At 35.1% G+C, this 17,426-nt stretch overlaps 1 protein-coding gene across 2 annotated transcripts in view; it reads right to left on the bottom strand.

The window, feature by feature from the left end:
• Positions 1 to 17,426, bottom strand: part of AKAP9 (A-kinase anchoring protein 9) — a 161,214-nt gene that overhangs the window by 105,768 nt on the left and 38,020 nt on the right. For both annotated transcript variants that reach the window (XM_070787145.1, XM_070787147.1), the window contains exons 4-9: positions 13,622 to 13,675; positions 13,108 to 13,278; positions 11,872 to 12,027; positions 11,016 to 11,213; positions 4,821 to 7,199; positions 1,253 to 1,466 (exon numbers count right to left, since the gene is read on the bottom strand). In XM_070787145.1, the coding sequence (XP_070643246.1) occupies positions 1,253 to 1,466; positions 4,821 to 7,199; positions 11,016 to 11,213; positions 11,872 to 12,027; positions 13,108 to 13,278; positions 13,622 to 13,675 (3,172 nt within the window). The remainder of the gene's footprint in view (positions 1 to 1,252; positions 1,467 to 4,820; positions 7,200 to 11,015; positions 11,214 to 11,871; positions 12,028 to 13,107; positions 13,279 to 13,621; positions 13,676 to 17,426) is intronic.

Below are 17,426 nucleotides of genomic sequence, written 5' to 3'. Positions count from 1 at the left end.
CTCTACAGACTTCCAACAAGTCTCATCCTTGTCCTTGGCCTCAAATGATCTCTTGACTTACAAATCTTTATCTTGAACTTAAACTTGCCCCTTAGGTTTCAGCCTTTTTTCCATTGCATACTAGGTATCGCTTTTTTCAAAGTCATCAAGTATTTTTAACTCAATGTTCCAAGCTAAATACACTATTTTTCCCACAAATCTACTCCTCATGACTGGAGTCACCATCAATCCAATTACTCAAACGAGACACTTAGGGATCATTCTCAATTCCTCCCCCTTACTGCTAATATTACCTGCAGATTACAACCCACCTCTTTAACTCAAACTTTTCTTCCAATGACATTTTAGATCAACATCTTAATGTTAACAGAATAACTGCCAAAGCTGCTTAACTGGTCTTTCCATCACTTATCAGTTCAGTTCAGTTGCTCAGTCGTGCCCAACTCTTTGTGACTCCATGGACTGCAGCACACCAGGCTTCCCTGACCATTACCAACTCCCAGAGTTTACTCAAACTCATGTCCATTGAGTCTATCACTTATCACCTCCCTTAATTTGCTCCAGTGATTTCATCTTAAAACAAAAATCTTACTATGTGGATTCATTTTGATATATGGCAAAACCAATACAATATTGTAAAGTTAAAAAATAAAATAAAATGAAAAAAAAAAAATCTTACTATGTTCCTCTATTTGAAATCCTGCCTTAGGTCTTACAACCAACAGCATAAAGAGTAAACATGTTTCAGTCAGGGTATACGAAACCTTTTCTGATCAAGGTTCTGACAATCTTTATCCCTCACTACTTTTGCACACACCTTGAACTTTCAATTCTCCAAAATGGATGTCATTTCTCACATCTCTAAATTTAAGACTCAAGATACTTTCCTAAAATTCCAACCTCCCTACTCCTGCCTACTGCCTCACTCTTCCAGGAAGTACTAGACTTTTCTCTTCTCTCCCTCTGTTCCTTCTGTTTATTCTTCCATTATAGAAAATTTCCTATTGTTTTCTAAGAGTTTATTTTATATTGCTTTTCCACAGGACTGTTGATTTCTTGGGGAAAATAATTCAGTGATTTTTAAACTTCTCAAGCACTTACACGAACAGTCTATGATTATATGAACAAATGAGTCTAGGACTGGGAACTCCCAGTCATGTTCTTCCATGGGGTCTAAGTCAAGAACAGAATCATGAAGTGGCAGGCTCTAAGTGATACTTACTTACTTAGAATTTTGTTAGAAACCATTTACCTGTTTCTTGTGTCTTTATATTCTGTAGCTCTAGCTGGTGTATTTTCTGAAGTTCCTTGATCTTTTCCTCTTGAGCAGAAATAAGCTCCTGTTTAAGACTGCAAAGAGCTTTATCTTTTTCATTTTCCATATATTCGCGAACCTGATCCACATGAGTTGAATAGACCAGAGACAGGCATATACGCTGGGCTTCCATCTGGAGCCTTAAATCATTCTTAAAGTGAATTAATGTGCAGGTTAGAATAACTTAAAATGACTAATCAAATAATTTAACTTATTTTTGCATACACCCATTATGGGGTGGGGGGAATACATGATATTATAAACTATAATTGAGTGAGAAAATAATTAAATTAAACGTCACTTTTCTTACATGAAATTATTTTCTCACTCAATCTGTTGCACTGACCTAGGAAAATAGTACAACTTTCTCAAGGAAAATAACACAATATTTTCATCACTTCATGGTAAAGTTTGATATTTGGTAAAGTTAGGATGGCCTGATCTTTCATTTTTGTTCAAAAACAACATTTTTAAACAAATATGGGCTTCCCTGGTGGCTCAGCTGGTAAAGAATCCACCTGCAATGTGGGAGACCTGGGTTCGATTCCTGGTTTGGGAAAACCCCCTGGAGAAGGCAACAGCCACCCACTCTAGTATTCTGGCCTGGAGAGTCCATGGGGTCGCAAAGAGTCAGACATGACTGAGCGACTTTTAACGAACAAATATAGAGAAATGCAAATAATAATGAAATAAACATTTATGTACACATATCACAAAGTAATAAAATAAAATCATTTCATCTTTTTTATTCATTTCTCTCCTCCCTATTATTTTGGTTTAGAAATAAAATATAGATAAAATTTAATCTATCATGTTCCCATTCTTCCTTCCCCAGAGGCCACCAAATTATAAATCTGATCATAAATTTGCTGCAAAGCCAGTTCACTTCTTACACTCTCATTTCTTAATCCATCTATAAACAGTGCATATATTTTACATTTTTAAGAATTTACATAAATGGTGCAAAATGGCATTTATTTTGCAAATTAGTCTTCTCATTCAATATGCCTCTGAGATCTTTCCATGTAGATACACATAAATTTATTTTAACTTAGTGCTGTATATATGAATATTACAATTTGTTCATTTCCTTTTTGGAGATCAAATGGATTATTTCAAATTTTAGATATATCAAAAAATGCTGCAATAAAATTTTATATATATGCCCTTGTACATATATGATAATGTTTCTCTAGTGCACATGTGTGCTAAGTCACATCAGTCATATCTGACTCTTTGCAATCCTACGGACTGCAGCCTGCCAGGCTCCTCTGTCCACGGGATTCTTCAGGCAAGAATACTGGAGTGGGTTGCTATGTCCTCTTCAAGGGGATCTTCTTGACTCAGGGTTCAAATCCGTGTCTCTTGTCTCCTGCACTGGCAGGCGGGTTCTTTACCACTAGCATCACCTTGGAAGCCCTTCTCGATTGTAGTGATTCTCAAAACTGTAGCCCAAATCAAAACCACCTGGATGATTTAAAACAGATTTCTGGGCCCCTACCCCTGAGCTTCTACTTAGAGAGGCCTGGTGTGAGCCCTAGAATTTGAATTTTAACCTGTTTTCAAGTGATGCTGCCACTGCTGGTTACAGACCACACTTACTGCCAGCAGAAATGTAAATGCTACATGGTAGACCATGTATATTGTATCAATATTAGATTTTAACAAAATTTTTTATGCAATTACACAATTTTACACTGATATAGTTATTAATGTAGGTGAATACTCATCTCCCCACATCCTCATCACACTTCTTATTGTGAACCTTATCTTGTCAAACTGATAGGTATAAAATGCTATTTCACTGTTATATCAATTTATAACATTGAAAGCATCTTTTCATGTTTATTAGCCAATTAGCAGAAGTATTTCTGTGGCTGCAGTATTATTTCTAAGCGCATTGAGATTGCTCTTTGGTGTTACTGATGTGTAAACTGTTGCTCAATTTCTTCATGAGCCTCCTTCCATAAACACACACCTCACTGGGCTCCCCATCACTAAGGGGGTTTGTCTTGGCAGTGACGTGTGCGTCAGGGACAGCTTTTGCGTTTGTCTCTGTTTACTTTACAGAAGTTAACATCAAGGAGATGGTATCTAAATGTCACTGAAAGTGTCTTCAGTTAGAAAAAAATAATCATTTTAGTGAGAAAAATCTGACCATTTTGACAACTTCAAATTTGGGTCCTCTCCTAGTAATGCCTTTAAAAAATTTTTTAAATGATCTTGGCTTTTTTAGGAGTGATAAAATTAAACCTAATTATGATTTTGAAAACAATTTCAGATATTTAACAAAGTATTAACAGATATGTAATTAGAACTATTTAGGTTATTAAAATGTAAAATTTGATATAAGATCATAAATATGAGCACATTTATTAAGAAGTAGAAAGAAAAAACTTTCCAAGGGCTTCCTACTATATAGAGAATAAAATTTCAGCTTCTTACAAAGTCTGTAAGGCTCTCCAAGATCTGGTCTTTTCCTTCTTCAAACTCTTTTTCTTCCACTCTCTTTCCCTCAAACTCAGCCGAACAGGTCTTTATTCTGTCCCTTACACTCACCTCTGCCATCGCAGTTGCTCTCATTTCCCTGTGGTAGACTCCTCACTGTCATCAGACAGCAGTTCAAATGCCAATTCCTCCTAGACCCCTTTCCTGACCACCCTATTTAATGACTACCCACCATTCTCTATCACATAATCTTTTATTTTCTTTATAAAACATCACTATTTCTTAACTCTTCTACTCACTTCATTTACTATCTGCCTCCCTCACTAAAATATACGCTCTCTGAGAGCTGAACCAATTCTTACTCTTGTTCACCACTGTAGTCCTACCTGGCAAGAGTCTACAAATACTTGTTTAGAAATGAAGAAACACACATAAAGCTCTAGTTAGCACCATTATACAATGTGCCCAGTGGGATCTTCCTGCTATTTCTAATTTCAGTGTCTATCAAATATAAATTGTCAGCAGTGATCTAGTATTACTCATTATATGTATTCTTTAATTGTATTTAGAATTAATATTTTTTTCCCCTTTAGGTATAACAAGACTCTGAGAAAACTAGGATTTAAATCAATATCTTTTTATCAGGGAAATAAGAGTTTCATAACTACTGAACAACTACATGAAGTACTAAAAAGTTTAAGAGTTAATTTTCAGTTAACCTTGAAAACACCAATACAAAAGGAGCCTCTGAAACCAATCTTTGGAATTGCAACCAAATATTACAAAATAATTATTTTAATGCTCTGACTCTCAACAAAGTTATTTAAACTTGCTTTTTCAAAGAAAATGTGTTCTATTTCCTGAGCAGATTAACTAAAAGAGAGGTAACACGGTTTAACAAAAAACAGAAAAAAGAAATGTAAATGATAAGTTTAAGTGAGAATTACATCACAGGCTTTACTTTCATTCTTGAAAGGAGGTTAATTTATGTTGTATGAAGATGAAAACTTTCAGTATGAAATGTACACTTTAGTGTACACACATTAAGTAAACATACCTGTTCTGATTTAAGTGCACTGAGCTCCTGCTGAAGTTTATCGTTTTCACCTGGATCAGTAATCCCAAGTGATGATTCATTTGTCACTGACGGCAAGTGAGCAGAAAACTGTTCTTGTTTGCTTTCTTTTTCCAGAGTCATATTTTCAAAAGGAATTTTATTTACCTCCATTATTTTTGATTCTTTACCAAAATCTTTATTTATTTTAGGAACTGACCCTCCAGGATCCCTGCTTGTTGAAACTCCATCTTTCAAAGAGCTTAAATGGACATCATGCACATTTACATTTTCTGTCCTACTGTGGTCAATTATGATTTCTAGCTCTCTACATCTCAATAAAACTTGCTCTTTATCTTGCTTTAAAGATTTAACTTCTTCCGTTAGAAAACTTATCTCGTCACATTTCTGTTTTAATTGCTCAGAAAGATCAGACAGTCTCTCTGACAGCTCTAACTTTTCTCGCTTGGTTACCTCAAGTTTTTCCATAAGTTCTGTTGTATCTTTCTCGACAACCTCACCAATTTCCAGTGGTTCTGCTGTAAAAGTCTTGTCATCGTCAAAGACTGAACTTTTCATTTTCACTATACTTGGGTTTATTCTTTGCAAATGATGAAGCTCTTCACTTAGTGCTTTAAGCTTACTTTTATACTCTATTTCTTGCTTATTTTTACTGTCTTCCAAATCGCTTTTTACCTTGAGAAGACAAGCATAATCCTCCTGTAATTCCTGATAGTTAACTTCAAAATTTTTTTCAGCAAATGAAAAAGTGTTCCTTTGCTTTTCAATCTCTTCAGTAAGCTGAATACATTGTTTTTTGAGGTCCTCATTTTCCTCTGTAAGTATTTCTATCTCTTTTTGCCAGCGACAGTCTTTGGATTGGGACTTAGTGGAGTCTATGAAAGTTAATCTTTCTTCTTCGTTAACAGGAGTATGTATTTTCAACGTGTCTTCAAGGGCCTTCTTTTCATCTTTAAGAATGCTATTCTCTGCTTCAAGTTGTGCAAATTTTTCTTGAAAGTCATCCTCTTTTTCCTTCATTTGTTTCTCCAATAATTCAGTTTTAAGTTGTAATTCTTGAACTTCCTGTTCAAGTGTACCCTTTTCCTTTTCTTCTTGTCTGAGTATTTCTATTTCTTTTTGCAGTTCGTTGATCTGAAGGGTCATTTCTTCTGATTTTGTATTCACGAGGGACTGCTGTAAATCTTTTAGCTTTGAAATTTCCAAAATCAGTTGGTTCTGCTTAGTTATCAAATTGTCTTTTTCAAACTGCATGGTTTCTATCTTTTGACTCATTTCATTCTGTAAGCCATCTATCTGCTGTTTATAGTGAATGCCTAAGTTATCTTTAAGCTTTTCAATATTTATTCGATGTTCAATTTCCAAATCTTCCTTCAGTTTGGAAAGTTCTTCCTCATGACTAAACAGGAGCTGTGTCCTCAGCCTCTCCAGCTCAGCTTCCTGTGATTCAGCCATTCTGTCCAATACAGCATTCTTTTCTCTTTCTAACATTTCAAGCTTTATCTTATAATTTGTAACTTCTGCTTCATGTTTTAATTCTAGTTCTTTCCTGGCTTCAGAAGCAGAAACAATCTCAGCTTTCAAATCTTCCACTGTACTAAGGGACTTGTATGCTTCATTGAGTTTGCCTTCTTGCTCAGTTATTGTCTGTCTAGCCCTCTGAATTTGGTCCCTTGAAAAGCTCAGTTCTTCAAAAAGGTCTTCCAGCTGTCTCTGGAGAGCAGACTTTTCTCCTGAAATCACTCCTATTTCTTCCTTGAGTTTTTCCTTTTGAGAGTTAGTATCTTGCAATTTTATATTCAGTTCATTTATTGCCATATTCATTAACTTTATTTGATCTTCATTGACTGTAACACTTGGATGTGATCTTAAAGCATTCTCCAGCTCCCCCTTATGTCGTGTCCTAAGTTCATCGATCTGTGACACGTGTTGTTTTATTAGCTCTTGTTTCATCTGTACTATCTGCTGCCCATACATCTCATCCAGCTCTGCCCGGAGTTGTTCCAACTTTCTTTGTGTTTCTTGTTCCATTCTTTGTAGGATATCCGTTTCAAATTGACTGTCTTTATGATTTTTCTTCTGAAGTTCCTCAACTGTCCCCATTAATTGTTTTATTTCTTCAGAACACTGTCTTTCCTTTTGCTTGGAATTAGTCAGTTCTAATTTCATATTTTTTATCTCTTGGTTCTTCTGTACAACCTGCTCTTGTAATTCTTCCAGTAATTTATCAGCAGCTGTTACTTTATCCTTTAGGTCAATAGTTTTTTTTTCTTCTTCTATTATTTTCGTATTTAATTCTTCAATAACTGCTTCCTTTTCCTGTATTTCTTTATTTGAGTTTTCTACTTTTTTATCCTGTTCCTTTATAAAGAAAAAATGAAAACATAAAAATGGCATTTTTAGTTTCCGGTTACTTATACCCCTTAACCCCATCACCAAAAAAATTGATAGAAACTGCTTTTTACATTATTCTATAAAAAGCAACGGCTGAGCCTGCTCCTTCAATTTTCTTACGTCAATGAGACAAAGGACTTGTGTAGCCAACACTACCTATGAGCAAATATCATAGCAATGTTGGTCTTCTTGGGGGGAAGAAAGTTTTCTTGCATTGCTATGATTAAATGTTTTAATAAAAAAATTTAGTGGGATCAAAATATGTCTGAACCATTATATTTTCTTCTTTCTTATTAACTGATCAACATTCTAAATATTCGGTATTTGCAATTGCAAGAGGACTACATACGCTTTACAGTTCTAGAGATAATCCTAAAAAAAAAAATCAACGTTCCTCCCATACAGTATTTTAGTGACCTGAAGGTTTGGTGGGCAGGTGCTATGAAAAGAGTAAAACAACAAAAACAGGCTCCTAAAGGTCAGCCTTAACTTCACTCCTAAGGCTAAATGAATCAGAAGTTCAGGGATATGCCATGCTTAAGTGGCTGAATTGCAAGTGACACGCAAGACAATTACACCATTTAGAGCATATCAATTTGATTCTACATTTTGGGGGTAAACAGAAATTTGAAAGCAAGACAGATGTTTTTTACCCCTGTTCTGATTTAGGACTTTATTTTGGAACTGCAGATAAATTGAAACCCAAAACACATGCCCAGGGCATGTCCCTAATCATTCAGAGAAGTGTCACAGCATGAGACAGTCAAGTAGAAGTCCTGGAGACAAAGTTCTGTCTCTGTCATTCACTTGCCTGAGTGGTTGGGGCTGCAGTCCCAAGGACAGAAAAAACAGTAAAATTTACAGGTCTGAATATACTTAAGTAATTAAAATCACCTTCAGAAGACAAAGGCCCGGGTCAAGGGGACTTAAAGGCACCTCAAATGGATGTGTTAACTTACCTTTAAAAAAAAAAAGAATGTCAAGGCCTAGGGAAAAAGAAAGTCTGAGAGGGAAATAGTAGCAGTGCCCATGCAAGAATCGGAGAAGGCAATGGCACCCCACTCCAGTACTCTTGCCTGGAAAATCCCATGGATGGAGGAGCCTGGTAGGCTGCAGTTCATGGGGTTGCTAAGAGTCAGACACGACTGAGCGACTTCACTTTCACTTTTCACTTTCATGCATTGGAGAAGGAAATGGCAACCCACTCCAGTGTTATGCCTGGAGAATCCCAGGGAAGGGGGAGCCTGGTGGGCTGCCATCTATGGGGTCGCACAGAGTCGAACACGACTGAAGTGACTTAGCAGCATGCAAGAATGGTTCAAGAAAGAGAATCAAGGTATCAGGAGACTTTGAGAGTTCTAATCCCTCTGGGAAAGTCACACCTAACCTAGAAAGCAAGGTAGGGGGCTGCTGTAAACAGAATTAAGAATTTCAGTCCAAAGGCATGGCCATTCCTACTCTGAGATGGACATATGAGGTTATCACAGCCTAATCAGCTTTGGCTTGGTATCACATATCCCGTCAATGTCACATGCCTTACTGTTGATACTGAGCCTTCTGGCCTAGACTACCTTCTGGCAGTCTACTAGGCCTGAACTGCCTTTCTCGTCTTATCTCCTGGAAAGACTCATTTTCAAAGACTATTGTTTTCTAATCAAACTATTTTTTGATGCTGATAAAACATTTTTAACATGGTTCAACCTGGGTCTTTATGCACACTCCATCCTGTTTAAAATGTCCTCTTATCAGTTCAGATTCATAATTTATTCACTGTTTACCAAATAAGTACTGAAGAGCTTCTGTGTGGCATATATTGCACCAATTATGAAGAAAACAAAATTCAATGAAAGGGAAGTGTTCTAATTTACAGACTTACCTCAAATATTACTTCCCTGCTAAGCCTACCCTGAATCACTTCCCTTATGAAGCCAGACCTGCCCAGAATTTTCAAAACACTTTTTACTCATACTTAGCCTTGTTTTGGGATGCCTTGTATACCACAAGTTTTAGTGAAGAAAAAAGCACATTTAAGCATCACTGTCTCTTGCAAGAGCCTGATGCAAAACAAGTGTTCTATAAACATCTACATAATGATTTTTAAGTTACTTTGGTTGTAAATCATGTGCATTTTATAACTTCAATATCTTAAAATTGTACATTTCTAATTTCCCTAAGCGACAGTCTCTGGAATAAGACTACACAGATTTGAAAGCTGGCTCTACCAATGTATTACCTGTATATCTGGGCAATTTACTTCGTCTTGCTTTGCTTTAACTTCCTCATCTGAAAAATGGGGGTGATAATAGTATTTGCCTCATAAGATTGCTGTGATGATTCAATGAGGTAATATAATACGTGTAAGATGCTTTGAGGGTTTCCTGATACCAAGTAAACAAAAACAAATGATAACTAATACTTTTATTGTTATCCAAACAGTAGTCTTGTTGTGCTAATTTCTCAACATCTTGAAGAAGAACTGCCTAAATTACAAAAAATACTGTACTGTATGTTTAGTCTGTCCTCATTATTCAAGGATTCCACATGTGTGAACCTGCCTACTTGTTTAAATTTATAGATAACTCCCAAATCAATACTCAGTCATTTGTAGAAGTACACAGAATGGTAAAAAACTTGAGCTGCTGGACATTCATGATTCAAGCTAAGATGATGTCAAGCAAGATGAGCAAGGCGAGAGAACAAGGAAGGAGACCATGAGGATGGAGGTGCTAGGCAGTAGTGGAGTGTACTGTAAAAACTTCTGGCTCTGGGCTAGCCCAAGAGAGTTTGAATCGCAATTAGGAGGAGGGGAAGGTGCTACCTTTAGACCAGTCACTTAACACTTTTGACTTTCATGTCTCTTTCAAGCTATAATCTACCAGAATCTTTTTAGGATTTAATATTACAATCTGTATGATATGCACAATGTTGTAAGTCAAATATACTTCAATAAAATTAAAAAATAAAATACAGTGGAAAGGGTAAAAAAAATCTATATGATATGTATGTGTGTGTGTGTGTATATACACACACACCCTGGGAGCATCAATTATTGAATAAGTGTTCCAGGCAACTTTATATAACACACACACCCTGGGAGCATCAATTATTGAATAAGTGTTCCAGGCAACTTTATATAACACATTAACTACCACGAATAAAGAGAATCTGTATTTTTTTCTAATTGAAGTGTGTGTTAGTCGCTCAGTCGTGTCTGTCTCTTTGAAACCTCATGGACTGCAGCCCTCCAGGCTCGTCTGCCATGGAATTTTCCAGGCAAGAATACTGTAGTGGGTTGCCATTTCCTCCTCCAGGGGATCTTCCCCACCCAAAGACTGAACCCAGGTCTCTTGCATTGCAAGCCAATTCTTACCATCTGAGCCATCAGGGAAGCCCTTTTTCTAACTAAAATCCATAAAATTTCATTTTGCCATGAAAATATTTACAGAATTACATAACCATGGCTAAAATGAGTAGAAACATCTTTAGATGAAAAAGAAAAAAGGACAGAAGTTCTGGTTATATATATGGATTCTCCTGAGGACTCAGTTTAACATAAGCTGATTACTTTCGAAGAACTCAGTAATGAGTATTATCTTAATACCTATTACTGGAAGACTCCCAATTGTTTTTGAAATAAATTATTTTTCATGTTTAAAGAACTTTTCTGAATTATGAAACTTTGTGATTCAGGTGTATAACAAAAAGATAAACATTTGGATAAAAAGCTTTAAAGTCAACCGTTAAGTTGCTGTACACTGGCTGACTTCCTTCAAATAAACATACCATTTCATATGCTCTGATTTTCTCTTGCAAGAAACTAATTTGCATTTTGAAGTCTTCTTTCTTTCTGTGATAATCTTCTAATAGGTGGTCTTGTTCTTCCAGCTGCTGCTGATGAGTGAGGATCTGCTGCTTGGCTTGTAGTAAATCGGCAGCTGTGCTACTATGCGTGCTGTTTCTCAGAGTTTCACTAGCCTGTAACTTGAAAATATAAAGAAACCCCAAAATATTAAATTCTTAAATGAGTGCACCAAGGAATGGACATCCTTTGTTGGTGTTGCTTGGCTAATAGTTGTTCTCTGGGACGTGTGCTGGATTCAGAGGTTTGAGACTCCAGCCAACACGTTTTCATAGCTGATCAGATAAACATGGGTACATTATTTAAGCTGACAGATTCCTCCCTTTTCTCAAATTATTTTCTGTTGCTCATCATCAGAAACGTTGATTAATTCCACTAGTTTCCTATGAATCTTATTAAAGGTAAATGGAATATATTCAATCAAGTTACATTCTAGAACCTAACTAAAATAAAGTCATACCAGGGTATGACTTCAGACATCCTTTAGACAAAGGATATAACTACAGGTTAATTTCTGCGAAAATTCACCTTATCAAACTTATAAGATTTTAAAATATAGATAAGGAAGAAGTATAAAGAAACTAATAGCATAAAACCACTCAAGAAGTATGAATTAAATTCCTAGTTAATATAACAAGTATTTACCAGTTTTTTCAACATAATACATTAATAAGCAAACACGACCTTTAAACAAGCTTATATTTGTTCTAGAAAACATGAGAAAAAGATTTAATTCATTATTAAAAATTTAATAAATTTTCTTCTACTAGTCATACTTACATGCTGGAATTGAATCTGTAATTTTTGACTCTGCTCTGTCAACTCTAAAAATTCTCTCATCGTCTCATCCTTTTCTCGTCTTGCCTGTTGTAAATTTGCAGTGAGCTGGGTTATGATGCCATCTCTCTGTTTAATGGCAGCTTCAAATTCTTGCAACTAAAAGACATCAGTGAAAATTAAAAGTGTTACGCTTATTTTTTTAACAAAACTAAACATTAGTACAGGTAACTTCAAAAATAAGATATTCGAAATGCATTGGCAGAGTTATTACAATTTGTAAGCAGTCTTTTCCATATTTGAAAGCTATTATCTTGCAACAATTAGTTTTACTTCCAAACCAACTCTAAAAAGATTATCTGAACTAGGGAACAAAATACATTAGATTTGACTTACCCGTATATCTACTTCTAGAAGGACAAGTGTCTTTATATTTAGGGATGCTCCAATGTTTGTAGGTATTACCATGATGGCCATGCTTAAGCCTTACTTGTTTCTAAAGAAGGTGAAACTGAAATATTCTGTCATCCTCATCAATGTCTTATTTCACCTTCTTTTCATAATTGACTGCCACAAACTAACAGATGTCATTTTAACTATAAGAAGTTATTTACAAAGACCTGCTGACAGGTTTAATGAGTCTAAGTCATAATGTATTGACGTGGTTTACAATTTAAGTTTCTCTCAGGCTGATTACAAAAACATCCATCCATCCATACTGAAGTGATTTCATCCTAGGTATCTCATAAAGTTTAATAAAACATCTATGTTATATTTAGGCTTATTAATGGACTAGTTTTAAGCAATGCTGTTTATGATATACGTAAGGACAAATATCACAAGGTGACTCTAAGTCACCATTTAAAAACCCCATCTTTAAAGAATGTATCTATTTGCTAAGTCGCTTCAGTCGTGTCCGATTCTGCGTGACCCCATAGACGGCAGCCCACCAGCGTACCCCATCCCTGGGACTTTCCAGGCAAGAACACTGGAGTGGGTTGTCATTTCCTTCTCCAATGCACGAAAGTGAAAAGTGAAAGGGAAGTCGCTCAGTCATGTCCGACTCTTAGCGACCCCATGGACTGCAGCCTACCAGGCTCCTCCGTCCATGGGATTTTCCAGGCAAGAGTACTGGAGTGGGGTGCCATTGCCTTCTCCAGAATGTATCTATACTATCATTCAAATTTCCTATTTTTGTTTTGTGAGTAACAAAATGAAAGCCATATAAGTTAAACACACCTGCTTCAGCCCTTCAGTCCCATAGGTAGCCCTCATTTCTTCTAGTTCTCTGTTGAGCTCTTCAATCTCATGCTGTTTCCCAGCCAATTCACTTTCCATCATCTCTAGGTGGGTCTGATTGTACTGTGCTCCATGTTCAGAGTAAGAATCATCAACACCAAATTCTTCTTCCTACACCAACACAGATTTTAAATAATTCAGTACTAGCAACATTTTCTCGGGAAAAGAGATTCAAAAACTGAATCCCACAGCAAAGGCATCACCTGGGAATTTACCAGCATGACAACCTACTTTGTTGTTAATGTGATAAATACCTCAAGAGCAAAAACAAGATATCTGCAAATTCTGTTACAACTGAGTTTTATAACAAAAGGTGGATAATTTTGTTTTGTTACACATTAAAAGCATTTAGAAATCACACACAGAAAGAAATACATGCAGGAAAAAGCTTTGTTAGTAACCAGCTTTAAATAGAATGAAACATTAGTATCATAAGTAGTTTTAAATACTGTACCCTTAATAAATTTGTAGGCTTTCCTGTTCTCATCACAAAACCGCAACCATTTACCTGTACAAAAACAATTTCCTGAAATATTATGATTTTAGAATTTTATTTAAAGCTAAAAATTGATTTGTGCTAACTGTATTCATGCTTTTCTTATGCCTAAGGAAAATGCCACACTGGCAAAAACAAACACAGTGATTAAATTTAAACATCTAAAAAACATTATGACTGTTTCAAATGCCACTGACTCCTCACACATTTGAGTGCTTACAATGAAAACGGCAGTGTGCTGTATACATTTCCATTTAAGTGAATTAACGCTCCAAGCAGTTTCTCTTCTGTCCTAGATCCTCCTCTACAAAAGACCTAAAATCATGTAAATAATTGTTTTTTGATAAAGCCCTATTGATTTAAAAGTAAAACTGTTTACTGGTCTAAGTCTACTGGAGAGCAAGTGAAGAAGGAAGAGGAGATGAAGAGCTGAGGAAAACTCCCCCGAGAACTTTCGCCTGGGGGTACTATGAGAGCCTTGCCAACCCTGACAGACGTGGAGACTCTCCACAATACAAATGCCTCTATCACTGGCATTTTGTGGTAGGAGGAAGAAAGTTGGCAGAATAGGTCTCTGAGGCCAACCTGGAGGCAGATTAATTTCAAATCAATTAATCTACTCAATAATCCCTTCCTTCCCCCTAACAGCAAACAACTGAACTTCATTCTTGCTTACATCTTAATTTTTCACATTCTATGTTAACAGAATCCAAGTTATGAAGCTTTTAATACTGAAATACATAGAATATCCTAGAATTAGGATTAGATCTACGTGGATCACAACACTATAAAAGGGGGGATGATCCTAATTAAGAGTTCTTTATAAAGTCTGATTCCTTTGCTTTTCACCAAGGATAATTTCAGAAAACAAAACCAAAGTTTAAAACAATTCGCCTTTATGCCAACGCATTATTGTGATATGTGAAAACTATCAAAACACAGCAGTGCTAACTCTATTAAGATTATTAATAAAGTCACTTATGATAACTTTCAATTAAATTCATCTAAATTTCAATTAGCTTTCCTTGATTTTTAAAAAATTTATTTATTTTAATTGGAGGATAATTGCTTTACAGTATTGTGCTGGTTCTTGCCGTACGGCAACATGAATTGGCCACAGGTATACACGGGTCTCCCCCGTTCTGAACCTACCTTCCAGCTCCCACCTCACCCGTTACGCAGCACGTTGATAAATGTCTACTAAAACTTTTCCTTTAGGGTAACAGTAATTAAATGGATTTTATGAATATTTTCAAATATCATACCAAGCAAAGGATAGTCCTTTAAGTGGTGATGATATCACTATTACATAAATTAGTTATCTATTTATTTTAACTGTATATACAAACACACTACATAGCCAACACTCAGCCTAAATTTTCTGTAAGTTGAGCACATTTTATACTTGAGCTACTCATATGCATTGGCTTCTATGCATAAAATACTACATGACTGTTTTCAAAACTTAATTGTCTTATTATAATAAATATAAAAATCCTGTCAATATTAATAGTTTTAAAAAATTTAGTATCATGTAAATGGGTAATAAAAGATTATACACCAGAACTAAACTAAAACAAACTATATTTCAAAGTTAAAACAGAAACACTCCTCAGAATATGAGGATCATTAATAGCAATAAATTATTATGTTTTTAAATCTAGATAATTACTTCACTGGTACCTAAAGGGTAGAGCATTTGTCTCATCCTCTTACAATAGCCTTTTAAAGCAATACTATATAAACCATAATATGAAAGTACATTAATAACTTGAAACACAAAGATTAGATGAACAGACTCCTGCAACTAAAAAATAATAACTTTTCTTAATGTCCTTCTTCACTGTGGCATCTGTCAAAAGTATTTAACCTTTAGGTTATACCAATACAGTCTTGTTGAATCACAAGTTACTCCACCTGTGTAGACAACCTGAAGATTTGGGAAAGTACATAGGGTGCATTCTAAATTTTAAAATGTTCTATAGGGTATCATTTCCTAAAAATACTGCTATTCAGAAGAAAATCAGAGGAAAGATCACTCTTATCTTGTAACTATGTTCTTCACACAAAAACTTTTCAGTGAACATCAGTTCAAAAACAGAATAACTTATCTTTTATTAATGATTAATACTTTACTCTTATACTTAATCTGATGTGTACAAAAATTTAAATAATGGATGTTTTAATAAAAAAAAGAATCTGATAGTTCAGAAAGTTCATAAAAATTACAGGACTTCAGTGTGCCTAGCTGACTCTTGGATTAGAGCCAAGAAACTAAGGCAGCTAAGATCATTCATTCAAAGTTAAGTATCAAGCACCACGTTGTACACCTTCAATAAACAAATTATACCTTAACAGAGCAGAGGCAGGCAGGGAGAAAATTTTTAAAATGGTGAAGTTAAAAAAAAAGAAAGAAAGAAATCCAAGCCAAAGGTGAAAGGCTGTTGAAAGGCTAAGTTCACATTACTCAATGGCTGGCTATAGTCTATATCTCCAATCCCGGTCAGTTATTTCAAAAATGTCGTAAGTCGTGTAGGTGACTTGGTTAAGAAATACTGAATAATGGAATTTGAATAATGAAATCCATAATGAGACTGTATGCTCTCCTACTATTTCATCTTTCTACACACAGCAAAGCGTATTTATTTCCTTGTTTTATCTCTATGTATTGCCTGTAGCACTTCCGACTTTTCCCAAATAACCCTGCTCAAAGGGTATCACTAAAAATATTTTATGTAAACATGGTATTTGAGATATGAAATGTCCCTTCTCCAAGAACTGAAAAGATTATGTATAATTTGAATTAATTTGTAAAAAGGGTATTTTCCATTTAGTCTGATTTCGCTAGTACACATAACTGAATATATTTTAATACAGAACAGATCTTAGGTCATAGGACAAAACTATCTGACTAATGCTTTCTAGACCTGAAACCATTTTTTAAGCCAAGGAGAATACTAATCATAGAAGTCAAGAACGTTAAGCACATACCATATCTACAAAACAAAATTTCCAAGCTAGTTTTAATTAAACATATAATTGGAATCTGAAATCCTTCTGAGAATAATTTGTTAAATTCATTTCTTACAAACTTAGTGTGAAGAAAAGCATACTTCCGTTGAAGGACTGTAAAAAAATTTTTTTTGCTCATTGTTTTTCAAGTATCAAACATTAAGATCACCAAATAACCCTCACAACAACCCTGTGAGATAGATACTATTTCCACCATTTTACAGGTAAGGAAGCTGTATTTCAGAGTTTAAGTGAGGTATCCAGCTTCAAACAGCTCAGAGATCAGAAATCTGAACACACACTTTCTGGGCTCCAAAGCCCCTGCCTTTTTATATCACCTTATTTCCCTATGCAGCAGAAAAATGCAATGATATTTAGACAAAATACAACATAATTGTGTCTTATGATTAAAACTATATAGTTTTGAAATTTTAAAATTAATCAAATGCAAACCAGAGCAGCCAAGATTATTAAACTTTGCAAATCTGTAATTTGTAGTTATGTGTTGCTTAGAAAGGAATTTCATTTTTGAGGGGTATTACTCAGAAGTAATCTCTAAGAGTTCTAATATGAAGAGTATTATAATGCGAGATTTATTCCTTGGTTTGTTTATTTTTTACTTTTTATTGAAATGCATTTAATTTACCATGTTGTATCAGTAATGCCTAATGCGGCTAGGGATTACTGACAATGTTGTGTATTCCTTAGTTTATAAAACTGAACTAATGAAGATTTTTCTGTCTTCTAACAC

The sequence above is a fragment of the Bos indicus genome, chromosome 4 (assembly GCF_029378745.1).
Source record: "Bos indicus isolate NIAB-ARS_2022 breed Sahiwal x Tharparkar chromosome 4, NIAB-ARS_B.indTharparkar_mat_pri_1.0, whole genome shotgun sequence".
NCBI classification, from domain to species: Eukaryota; Metazoa; Chordata; class Mammalia; order Artiodactyla; family Bovidae; genus Bos; species Bos indicus.
The sequence above is the reverse complement of the archived record's forward strand: the minus strand, read 5'-3'. Positions and strand labels throughout refer to the sequence as shown.